Source organism: Alexandromys fortis, unplaced genomic scaffold (genome assembly GCF_014885135.2).
Source record: "Alexandromys fortis isolate MF-2015 unplaced genomic scaffold, M_Fortis_MF-2015_v1.1 scaffold_393, whole genome shotgun sequence".
Taxonomy (NCBI): Eukaryota; Metazoa; Chordata; class Mammalia; order Rodentia; family Cricetidae; genus Alexandromys; species Alexandromys fortis.
Window position 1 is genome coordinate 252,973 of NW_026068273.1, and position 13,234 is coordinate 266,206.

The following is a 13,234-nucleotide window of genomic DNA, read 5'->3' on the forward strand; positions in this document are numbered from 1 at the left end:
ACATACGTGTCTTAGGGCTACTCAATAACCCACAAATCTACATTAAAGGAACACGGTTGGAGGGTACAAATAGGGTCATCCACAGGAACAGCTTTCTTCGCTGGATGTTTTTATCACAGTGTCTTTAACAACACCATCCCCATATCTGCAGGCCCCTCCTTTCAGCTGAGGATACTCACCTCTGAGGTTGTGCCATCTCTAGAACAGCCGTTTAGTCTTCTGTGTTTATTTACAACTATTCTTGTTTATTTCATCTTACAACTCCCAAGTCACACTCCATCACTGAGGGAAGCAAGGGAGGGAATACATGGCAGGAAATGAGATAGGAATCCAGAAGCTGTGGAATAGGTTTCAGGTGTCACTCTCATGGGAGACTGTGCTGGCTAGTTTTGTGTCAACTTGACACAAGCTAGAGTCATTTGGGAAAAGGGAACCTCAGCTGAGAAAATGCTCCCCCAAGATGGACCTGTGGGCAAGCCTGTGCTGCATTTTCTTGATTGATGATTGATGTTGGAGGCCCAGTTCACTGGATGGTGTTACCTCTGGGTTGCTGGTCCTGGGTACTATAAAAAGCAGCCTGAGCAAGCCATGCAAGCCAGTAAGCAGTGTTCCTTCGTAGCCCCTACTCCACGTTGCTGCCTATGATGGCTATTCTTGGTTGTCAACTTGACTACATCTGGAATGAACTACAATCCAGAAATGGAGGGCACACCTGTGAGAGATTTTTGTGCTTGGTTTGAAGCAGGTAAATCCACCTCTAGTCTGGACCTTTGAGGCAGAAAGACATAGGTCTTTAATCCAGATCTTGACACACTTTGAATCTGGATCACACCCGCTGGCATCCTATATGAGGACAATGGAAGAAGAAATGTTTTTCATTCAGTTCTTTGCCTGCTTGCTCTCACCTTGGCAGCACATCCATTCCTTCACTGGCATTGGAGACTACTTTTTGGGGATTCCAGCATACACAGAAGACCAGTGGAGACACTTAACCTTGTGGGATTAAGCAATCTAGATTTTTGAACTTTCCGTTCACAGCTAGCCATTGTTGGATTAGTCTGTAAGTCATTCCAATGAATTCCTTTTATATGTAGAGATTTAGTCCATAAGTTCTCTGAATCGTCCTTCATAATATATAACTCTCAGATGAAAATAAACTCTTTTCCCCAAAATTGCTTTTACCAGAGCAACATGACATTTACCATAGCCAAAAGAAACCTAAGATACCAAAATCTATTCTGCTGGAAACATTTTTTTTTTTTAAGTTTTATTTCTTAGTTGAGCTGTTGTAATGTGGAGAGCAATAGATTTCCCTTGGAAGTTCTGAGGATTAAATGTCTCCAAAGTAACAAAACTGGAAAAGCTGAAAACATTAATTAAACATTAACTTAAGACATGAACACAGTGGCCAGTACACGACTGTGGGACCTCTCCATGGGACTCAGTCTGCAAATTGTTGAGTATTAGAGGAGGAGGCAGCGTGACAGCTACTCCCACAACAAGAGCTCAGGAGCATCAGCGTGGGCAAGGAACCATGCCTCATGTGCCAGCATCGCAAACCACACTACAGGAATGGGGTACGAATGTGAAAACACTGCACATCATGTTGGAATAACTAGGTTACTTTAAGAAAACAGACATAAACATTTTTTATTTTATTTTTTACAATCTGGGTTAAACATTAAAGCTGCATATACATGAATAAGACCAACACCTTAAAACAAACAACCCCAAACACTGCAAATTATTAACAGACTCTGTTGACCATTAACTAGAGGGTTGGATTGCATGAGTAAGAAAACCCCTTCCAATCCTGACACGGACAGAAAACGTTTGCAAAGCCTTCCAGCTCACAGGCTCCCGTGTGCACATGTGTGTTCCCAGGTGTGGCTACCAGGGAAGGCTGGAAAGGGTACAATAAAATCAGTTATTAGTAAATGAACACCGGCCATAAAGTCCTTTCTAGTGTGTTTAAAAACACCTAGGAGAATAAAAACATTGCAAATGCATTTTTGTTACAAAACAACAAAAAACTGTCATATAGGAAACACTAAAATTTTAAGTAAAGACAAATTACTTGTCTAAGTGGTAAAGTCAAACAGACTTGTCAATCACAGTTAAACAAGAGAACCCTGGGGAGTTTATACTGGGTCTCCATCCAGAATAAGCTCTGTCTGTCCTTCTGGGGATAGTTTTTGTAGTATTTCAGAATGAAAACTAAACAAGCACAAAACAATCCGTAAACTCCTGTATTGCTAATTTAAAGTAAACATCAGGGTTCACTGGCCAGACAGCTAGGAGCACACTGCTACAGGAGCTGAGCCAGGAGGCCGACAACACTCCATTCCTTTCTTCAAGTGTATCCAGGGCAAGCACGTGAAAACAACAGAACCCAGTTTTAGTGCCAGCACTGATATTGTGGGTTCTAGAAGTAATTTGTTTTTATCCTTTCTGTGCTCCCCGCCCTGCCACCAAGCTGGGTATCAGAACCAGGGCCTGGCTGGGCATGGGGGCACATGCATTCAACTCAAGCAATGAAGGAGACAGGGATGGTGAATTTTTATGAGTTTGAGGCCCGACTGGTCTACATAATGAGTTCCAGGCCACCCAAGGCTACACAGTGAGACCCTGAATCAAACATCAAACAACAACAAGCAAACAAAAAAACTACAGAATAAACAACAAAACAAAACAAAGAAACCAAACCTAGGTCAAAGTGCTCTACCACTGAGCTACACCTGCACGTTCACAATACATGAACTTTGACAGATGCCTACAATGTCACGAGTTGTTGAGAAGCGCAACACTGCCTTGGCCAGCTTCCTGCAGTTAAGATCCAACTTCTCTTATTATCGTTGTACTCCAGAATACACCATTTTTCCTGATCCAGCTTTTTTTTTTTAAAAAGGTATGTGTGCTCTGTCTGCATGTATGCCAGAAAAGGCCATCAGATCCAATTACAGATGGTTGTCAGCCACCATGTTGTTGCTGAGAATCGAACGCAGGACCTCTGGAAGAGTAGCCAGTGCGCTTAACCACTGGACCATCTCTCCAGCCCCCAAGTCTTTGTTCTCTTTTTCTTTCTTTCCTTCCTTTTCTTTCTTTTTCTTTTTGGTGGTTCGAGACAGGGTTTCTCTGTGTAATAGTTCTGACTGTCTTGGAACTCACTCTGTAGACCAGGCTGGCCTTAAACTCAGATGGCCGCCTCTGCCTCCAGAGTGCTGGGTTAAAGGTGTGCACCACTGCTCAGCAAATCCAGCTTTTTAAAGGTTTATTTTGCGGTTGTTTGTGTGCATGTGGAGGCCAGAAGAAGGCATTGGGTCCCCTGGAACTGGAGTCACAGAGCTGTAAGCTGGCAGGTGTGTTTTGGGAATTGAACTTGGGTCCTCTGCAGGAGCAGTCAGTGCTCTGATTCTGTAAGTGTCTGATTTTGTACCTGTCGTTACTAACTCTGGGACAGTGAAGCAGTGCACGGGATGCAGTGGACAGGCACAGCCCTGGCTCTGTGACTCAGTACAGAACAAGTGGCCACTTAGAAGCAATGGGCTCTACGGCAAGAATGTTTTATTGTTGGAAAAGTCTAAAGTAATTTAGATTTCATTTGTAGGAGTTGTATCTGAGTTTTTCAACTGCCATGAATTATTTCAGTAATAAAATTGAATAAAAATATTTACTTTTAAGTACATGTTATATTAACTTAGCACATTCAAGAGAGGACTCTGGGATTTTTAGGTGCAGAGCTTCTAGCTTTATTGTCTAATTAAAGCACCCACTCCTTCCTCTAGTGGATAATGACCCAATGATTATTATTTCAGGTTTTTTTTTTTTTAAAATTTATTTATTATGTTTTTTTTGTTTTGTTTTTCGAGATGGCTTTGGAGCCTGTCCTGGAACTAGCTCTGTAGACCAGGTTGGTCTTGTGTGTATGTCTGCAGGCCAGAAGAGGGCACCAGACCTCATTACAGATGGTTGTGAGCCACCATGTGGTTGCCGGGAGTTGAACTCAGGACCTTTGGAAGAGCAGGCAATGCTCTTAACCACTGAGCCATCTCTCCAGCCCCTGATTATTATTTCAGAGACACTGCAATTATAGATTCATTTAGTCTAAATGATGTGTTGTATGTTGTGGGGCAGGAATTTATCATAACTAAAATATTTTAGATATTAAAATATAAAATTCCAAAGATATAATCTTCCTCTTCAAAATTCCCTACTGTTTCCCAGCACCTGTTGCTATAGAGGAGCTGAAGCCAGCCACTCTTCTCTTCTTATAGACAGCTTGCTGCTTTCTGATCAGATGTCTGAAGATTCCGATCCAGAAGGGGTAGCTACACATTTTTTTTATTTGTGTGTGTATGTGAGTGTGCATGCATGTGTGTGAAGCTGGAACACACTGAGTCTTTTTAAGCTTTATGATCACAGACACTCATATGTTCAGGAAAGATCTTGTTTCTCAGTAGTCTTTCTATTAAAGGCAAACTCAAGCTGCTGTTTCCATATTCATTATCTTCATTAAAAACTTTTTAAACAGGAAAAGCTCTCCTGTCCCTCACATAATTGGCATTTTTAAGGTTTGATTCTTCCAATATAATTTTCAATCTAGCACTGTTCCAGTCGCCTTAAATTGACTCATTCACATGGAAAAAGTACAATGAAGATCTTTACTTAGGAACAATGTTTAAACAACAGAATGTTTTTCTTTTGACACAGAACATTAAAAAAATTTTTTTAGAAGTGAAATTACTTAAAGTGTCCACAAATTTGAGATTTCCACTATGTTCTGTTCACAGCTCCCAGACAAGTACAGTGGTGACTCAGACTAGAGTGGAGCTCACCTAGGACAAGCCAGCCAGCCTCTGGGAGGTCCTGCTATGTGCATTCATCTATGCCTAAACTGGCTCCAAGTTCACCTTTTTTAAAAAAGCAATCAGTGTCTCATAAAAGCAATAAAGTGATGAATACTTGGTAAGGGTGATCTTTAACCATTCTGTTCATTTAAATGGCAACAGCGTGGTGACTGTAGCTTAAACTAACAATAGCATTCTGTTGTCTAGAGATAACAAAATAACTTTAGAAGTTCTGAAACTTGAAAATTAAAGAAGCATCTCCTGAGAAGACATGCTAGTGTACTGGGCAGTATTAGATAGAGCAGCAGTATGTCTTGCTAATGGCCGGGAGCCAGTCCACTGAGGTCACTGAGGAGCTCACGTGGTGCTGCAGCAGAGCTGCCCAAGTCAATGGCGAAAGAATGGCCCCACATCTGTCAAGACATTAATTTCTACATAAATACCCTCTTGTTCAGAGCCTCTTCATGGATGTGTCTATGAACATGCTGAAATGCTTGATACTTTTAATAAGACTAAATTAATAATGTCATTTATGGGTCTGAGCTGACTAATCAGAACCAAATCCAAGGAAAGGGGACTGGGCCACGTGACCAAAGAGACCATTTCTTTCACAGTTTTGGTTAGATACAATATTTCTGCTTTAAAACACAGAAAACAATGGAGAAACTTTCCATAAAGCCTCTGGAGACTCTCAGTCTTCCTTTCTCTCGTATTTTACTTGTGTCTGAGGTATCAGGCTTGGTTGTGCTAGAGGTAGACTTCATAGGTTTGGCTGTGTTCACTTGGCCAGGTTTGGTTTCCTCTTCAAGTTTAAAAACGTAAGGAAGAGAATCTCCACAATGGAGGAAATGAGTGATACCAGTTACTAAAAGCTGTAACAGCAAGAACAACAACAAGAATCCATTGCTTGGCTAAGATACAGCAGTATGTTAAACTCTTCACGTCTAACTGGATCTCCCAAACCAGGATGACAAGCTGGCAAGCCATTCCCCAGAGAGAGGCCCATGGGTGCTGGGGAGGGAGCACCTACATCTCCTTTTATGAATTGTCTAAATGGGTGGTGTTTTACCGCATGCATGCCTGTGCGCTATGTTTGTACCTGGTACTCATGGGGGCTGAAGAGCGTGTCTGATCTCCAGGGACTGAAGTTTATGGAGTCCAGGTCCTCTAGAAGAGCAGCCAGTGCTTTTAATGGCTGACCCATCTCTAGCCCTTTAATTTCGTTTTTCAGGACAGAGTCTCACTCTGTAGCTCAAGATGGCTATGATAGCCTAGGCTGGCACAGAACTCATGGCAATCCTCTTGCCTCTGTCTTGTGAGTGTTGGCATTACAGGTGTGAGTCACCATGCCTACCTTAGCTTCTTTTACAGCAATACAAAAACCATGATCTCCTCCAAAGATCCCAGGGATCCTTGCAGAACTGAGATGGCAACTTTCCTTATGCACGGCCCAGAGGCACTTGTATTGGGGTATGCTAGCTAAAGAATTTATTTCATTGGTGCTGGGAACAGAACCCAAGCCCTCGCATATGCTAGGCAAGCATCCTGCCACTGAGCTACGACCCCGGCTCAAACTGAAATTCTGGGTAAACACCCCAACTCTGGTGCAGAGAGACCCAAAGGCAAGTGGGGAAAGTGCTTGTAACTTGCCCTGTCCCTTCTGGAATTCTCCTTTCTTTTGCCAAAAGCAGATTATGTATCCTGTGGAGATGGCATATAATTGACTGGAAAGAAGTTCTTCATTTGAACCTCAGCCACAAGCTCTTGGCTCCTTTGGAGCATGGTTATCTGGGAAGACAGCTATTCTGTCAGCCAGTGGGCTCACCCCACTTTACCACACATTGATTTAAAGTGTGTTTCACAAAGCCATATCTGCACAAATACACAATAAAGTTGTGCATGGCATGTGGGAGCATTTGATTTAAGTGTGTTCTTCCTCACTCCCACAACTCAAGGAGGCAAAACTCAAGAATTCCCGTGCTGTGAAGTATAACTGAAGATCTGACCCTTGAGTTTTTAGTATAACTGTTCACCTGAGAATTCGGAGAACTTACAATGCATCAAATAGGTGGAAGGCAGTGAGTTGAAGCCGAAATGCTTATTCAAATGCTCAACAGTCTCATTTGACAGGGATATTGACAACATATGGTCAGTTATTGCTACTGTTGGGAATGTTAAACTTGGAAAGATCCCAGCACACCTAATGATAACATTTTGAATCTATCTAAAATAAAAATGAAGGTGTTCGTAATTAAGATGCAGACTCTGCCACTTGGCCATACAAGTCATGTCTCCATCTTACATGCAGAACCGAAAAGATAACTGTTTGCTTCCCACAAACAAAATAACTTTTGGGTGTTTAGCAAACTAATGAAGACTGACCTAACATTTTGTGACCATCTCTGCTTCTTTATTCCTGAGACAGGGTTTCTCTTCGTAGCCCTGGCTGTCCTGGAACTCACTTTGTAGACCAGGCTGGCCTTACAGAGATCTGCCTTCCTCTGCCTCCCAAGTGCTGGGATTAAAGGCGTGTGCTACCACACCTTAGTTTGTCTATCTCTTCAAAACCCTAAAATCACGATTGGAAGCCACTACAGACTAATACACAGGGTCAAGTCAAACACTGAATATTAATCGCGTGTTATTTACACAAAGAAGGGGCCACTAAAACTCATCACTACCCAGGGAGGTAACCTAGTGAACAGAACTCTAAGCATGTACTCACTAGAAAGAGAACAACATGAGTCCTTAAGGCAGCATCGGTTGAGTCTTCTCTGGTAAAGTGTCACGTGTTTTAGTGACTAACGAGTGACTTTAAAACAACTACTTTAAATAAACATTAAAACAGTACTTTGAAAAAGAAATGACTAATGTAAGGACTTGTGCAGTATGAATCTGCATTGGGATTTTAATTTGGGATGCAAAAGCATACATGAGAAAACAATGGTACAATTATAGCAGTCTTCCCTTGAATGGAAAGTAGAGTAGCAGCTACTCCTAGTAATCAGTACTCTTTGGGTTCCTTTTTAAAAACTTGTATTCAGAGTAGCTAATAGAAAATTCTGCTGTTTAAACAGCACATGGTCAGGTTGAGTTTTATTAATGTGAAATGATTTGACAATGCATGACTAACCTACGCATGCTCTGACTCGGTCACCATGTCCTCAGTGCTGGCTGCTTACCTGTGCCAACCCACAGATCTCCAGAGTCTTTAGTAGATGCAGTGGGGAATCTGTTTTATTTGTGGCTTACTTTGTTGATTTTCCTAGGAAAGCATGAGCTAGCCTTACATGTGCAGGGACTCTTGCCAACAGAACAACCGCGTGAAGTGAAAAACAGATTAACACACAACAAAGTTCAAACAGCAAATGCTCTCACGGTGTGGAGAACTCAGACAGGTGCAGGCACTTCTGCTTCAGGTTTTCCTATTTGGGTCACAAGTGGCTTTCTAGAAACCCTCACGGTGCAGACTACTGAGTCCACTGCATGTGGTGTCTCAGAACCACCTTTTCAGAGTACTGATTTTCGTTTTACCAAATTGTCTTTATCAACAGCACAGTGGAAATGTTTCTTTTATCTCAGTGACTAGGTCTGCCGCCCTGGCAGAGCGTTCACCGAGAAAACAAAAAGAGTGTAAGTGTAGCTTTTCTCTTAATATGTCTGTCTCCCTTGCTCTGGGTCCTTATGTGAAAGAAACTCAACAAAGTGTACATATCTATACCATTCTAAAGCTACCAGGCTACTGGGATTTTTGTTTTAAAAGTAAGTACTTAAAACATTTTTTCCCCCAAGAAAACCCGTGCTAAAAAGGCACTAGATAAAATGAATTTCTTCACTCTTGTATATAATAATTATACATTGTGTTGGATTCCAGGATTTAACGAGGTGTCACACATTTAGATAAAACATCATTCAGTCATCTCCTTTTATGAAAAACTGAATTTCAAGACTGAGGAATGGCCTGCTGCAGTAATGGAGGCCAGCTGGATCATGGAGTGAAGACAGCTTCTGTCTCCTCAGGACCTGCTTGCTGATGACTCTGGCCATGACCACCTGAGGGAAGTCCTGGCCTTGGAAGGTTCACTGGCAGCAGCTGTGGGAGCTAAGTCGTCTGGAGACCTGAGTGAATGAGACGAAGGTGAAGTTTTCACAGTTGTCCAGCTTGACCTTTCTGGCTAAATTTGGGACAATTCCCCGGAGGGACCGCAGCCCCATCCTCTGCTCCTCATACCACACACTGCCCATGTCCGTGGCCTCCTTCCTGGCTGTCAGATAGAAGGGAGACTTGGCTTCCATCTGGGTAGGTGGCCGGTGGATGTACATGTACTTGTAGAGGAGGCAGTAAGGGCACTGTTTGTGTCCCCGGGAATGCTCATGGTAGATTTTCCCATGACATACTCTAGTAGAAGCACTCCGGCTCTCTCGCTTAACACTGTCTGTCCGGGCAAAGTAGGGCTGGTTTTGTGGGTCTTTGAGCAACTCGATGTCACCATACATCAGGTCTGCATGCTCCTGCAGCGTCCGCATATTCAGATACTGGCTGTTGTACTTGACCACTGTGGACAGGAGAGTAATGGGGCTGTCATCCCCTAGACACCCTGCCTGCCACATCTCCTCCTCATCAGAGAGGGAGAAGTAGACGATATTGCGAGAACGGGCACCCGACATCCCTGCCTTACTCAGAACCCACAGCTTCTCCTTGAGTTTCTTGGTGGAAGAACTGAAGGTGCTGCTGGTGATGGAAAAGCCCACACCTGCATTCTTCAGGATGCGGTCCAGGCCACGGCGAATGGCGTGAAGTGAGGTGGCCAGGAAGTCTGAGCCATCGCTCTTCTTGACGGTGACATAAAAGTTCTCAAGCAGCTCATTCAACTTCACTGCAGGGATCTCAAATGAGACAAACACTGAGGTTACACATCTGAGGACACTCGGACAGCTAAGCCCTCTTTTCCCCAGTCCTCACTAGGGGCTGTGCTAGGGAGAGAACAGTTTCCTGACCGCTAGAGGATTGAACCTTTCACACAATGTAGGAGAAAAGCAGCGGCTTTCAAACTGGATGATCTAGGTTTCATAGTTGGTTTCCTCTAATTTCTTTAAAACTCAGCATTTCATGATCTGCAAAACAGGGCATACTGGTAGCCACCTTCTCCTAGCCCATAAGGAAGGCTTACAGGAGATATGGACCATGAGTTTCCAGGAGTATGTAAGCAGCAGTGAGCACACAGCCCCTTACAGAGGTGTCTACAGATGCCTACCGATTGCTACTATGACTGGCCTTTGTAATGTTGGCTAGTCCTTTCCGGATGGTCCTTTCTTCTTTTTGTTTGCAAACCACTTCTTGTCCTTTAATGAAGCTCAGTCACCCTTTCTAAAGGACTCCATAGCTGAACCATGGAATTAGTCCAGCATTAATGTCCTCAGTACCTGCCCATACTGTTGGGTACCTATTCCTGAGTAGGGACTTCTGAGGAGGAGAACCAACACATCCAACTTATGGAAAAAGTTAATGGTCTGTGATTTTTCAATTAATAAACACTAGTGATGTGGGAGTGTCATATATCAATCTGTTGATTTCATTGGTTAAGTTATAATAAACCAACTGCTTGGCCTCAGCTTAGAACATAGATGGGAGGAGTAAACAGAATAGAATTCTGGGCGGAAGAGGAAGTGAGGTCAGACTCTGCTCTGCTCCCGGAGAGACCCGACAGCTCTGCTGGAGCAGAGACGCCATGCTCAGCTCTCCCAGGCAGATGCACGCAATGAAGCTCCTCCAATCCCGGATGGATGTAGGCTAGAATCTTCCCGGTAAGCGCACCTTGGGGTGCTTACACACATCATTGGAAATGGGCTAGTCCAGGTGCGAGAATTAGCCTGTAAGGGTTAGAGTTCATGGGCCAAGCAGTTCTTAAATGAATACAGTTTGTGTGTTGTTATTTCGGGCATGAGCTAGCCAAGCGGCCGGGGTGTTGGGGACGCAGCCCCGCCACCGCTCCTATTTCAACACACTAGATTTTCAATATCAGTTTTATAAGTTTGACTTATAAGAAATCTTTGCGGGCAAATGGATGGAGCTAGGAAACATCATATTGAGTGAAGTAATCCAGACCCAGAAAGACAATTGTGTACCACTCATAAGTGGTCTTTAGACATAAAGCAAAGAAAACCAGCCTATAAATCACAATCCCAGATAACCTAGACAATAATGAGGACCCTAAGAGAGACACACATGGATCAGTCTACATGGAAAGTAGAAAAGACAAGATCTCCTGAGTAAATTGGGAGCATGGAAAGGATTGAAGGAGAGGGGAGCAGAGAAAAATAAATAGCTCAATAAAATCAATAAAAAATAATAAAAAAGAAATCTTTGTGGTCAAGATGAAGATGTAAGGAGCAGGCAGCCCTGAGTCAGGCTACAACACACACGACTGCAGTAGAAATGCTCGAGTCAACACTCACTGTGCTAACAGCCAGGAGTCAAAGAGAAAATAAAAGAAGAGCCATATATTAAAAACGAGCCAATTAGGGGCTGGGGAGATGAAGTCTCTTGCAGAGAAGAAGAGTTCAGTTCCTGGCACAGATGTCAGTCAGGGACTCACACCTGTAACTCCAGCTCCAGGGCAGCGAATGCTGTCTGCTGGCCTTCCTAGTCACTCACATGTCCATACATACACATAAATAAAAAAGAAATTTTTAAAAAAATGATATCCCTGAAGAATCTGATTTAAAAACAAAAATTGACTAAACTATGATTTATAAAACTCTATCTCATTAAATATACTCCAATAACATAAACTAGAATGATTTGTTAGAAAATTTTATTCTTAGTAAGCAAACGTATATACCCCAAAAGCTAGAAAAGTAATTCATAAATATTAAAATGAGCCAATACAAATAAAAATGAAAATTAATGAAGGAAGAAGGGGAAAACTGGAGAAGGTAAACATCAACCTCTGAGAAAACTTATCAAGATGATAAAGTCCCGTCAGGTCTGAGAGGAAGGAAAAGGCAGAGAAGTGGACTTAGGCAAACGAGAGTGAAGACCATGGAAGAGTACCACATGCTTTATGTACATTAATAGGAAAATCTGTATATACGGGTTTTATTTTGAAGTTTTTGTTTAGTGTGCATGCAAGCCACTACAGGTCTGTGGTTTTACTCTCTCTACTGTGGTGCTGGGAATAAATCAAATGCCTCCTTCATGCTGGGCAACTGTTGGACCAATCACTTACCAATTCTTTTGGATTTACACAGTTTAACAATATGGAAGAAAGCCGTGAAGGCTCTTCATTCTTATCTGACTCACATCTATAGAGTATAACAAAACCAAGACATATAAAGTAACCTTACACAAGGCAACTTTCATGCTGCATAAGATGTATTCAGATTAGTAAGATGTCAAGAAAGCAATGGCTGGGCTGGGGAGATGGCTCAGCAGATGGAAGTGCTCCTCACACAAGCCTGACGACCTGGTTCAAGTCAGAACTCATGTATGTGGCAGTACGGATCTGTAAAGCTAGCACCCTTAGAGTGAGATGCAGGCAGAGGCAGAAGAACTGACTGGGGTACTTAGCCAACAGAGCAACAAAGAGACCCTGCCTCAAAAAAAAAAAAAAAAAAAAAAAAAAAAAAAAAAAGGCAGAAGCCAAAACCTGACTTTCACAGTTGCTCTTTAACCATCACAGGATTAAAGATGTAGCATCTACTTTAAAATTTTCAGAACTGAATTGAAACTGATATTGCAAGAAATAAATCTACTTAATAAAAATAAAAGTATTCTACAGGCAAGAACTGTAAAAATATACCTACAATGAAAACTAGGTTCTTCCCTAGAAAGTGAGGAGGAGGATAGCATACTGAATTAAAAAATAAAAAAAGGAAGAAAGGAAGGAGCATAAAAGGACGAAATATCTGCACACAGACTCTAGACTGGCAGCCCGGGAACTTGTATGGGACAGAACTAGGCTCTCTGAATGCGGGTGACAGTTATGTGGCTTGGTCTGTTGGGGTAGGGGCCTGGCAGTGGGACCAGGACCTAGGCCGGGTGTATGAACTGGCTTTCTGGAGCACATTCCCTATGGTGGAATACCTTGTTCAGCTGCGATACAGCAGGAGGGGCTTGCTCCTGCCTCAACTTTGTATGCCATACTTTGTTGACTTCCCAAGGAATACCTTACCCCCTCTGAGGAGTGGATAGGGGTGTGTGAAGGGGGAGGTGGTGGAAACAAGGGAAGGGGAGGAAGGGAGTTGGTATGTAAAATAAAAAAGGACAAAATATCATTTTTTGATAATCTGTTAGGGAAAAAGATTAGAGTAGTTATGTATAAATCATAAGACTAACTTTCTTATTTATCAACAAAAATGTTAAAAAAAAGCTGGGCGGTGGTGGC

At 42.6% G+C, this 13,234-nt stretch overlaps 1 protein-coding gene across 3 annotated transcripts in view; it reads right to left on the reverse strand.

Moving 5' to 3' along the window:
- The window catches only part of Kiaa1958 (KIAA1958 ortholog), a 211,493-nt gene that overhangs the window by 8,425 nt on the left and 189,834 nt on the right, over positions 1 to 13,234 (reverse strand). For 2 of the 3 annotated variants that reach the window (XM_050132044.1, XM_050132042.1), the window contains one exon: positions 1,621 to 9,734. The exons of the other annotated variant lie outside the window; for it this stretch is intronic. In XM_050132044.1, coding sequence (XP_049988001.1) covers positions 8,928 to 9,734 — 807 coding nt within the window. In that variant the 3' untranslated portion in view covers positions 1,621 to 8,927. Of the gene's footprint in view, positions 1 to 1,620; positions 9,735 to 13,234 lie in introns of those variants that run through there. 3 annotated transcript variants of the gene reach the window in all.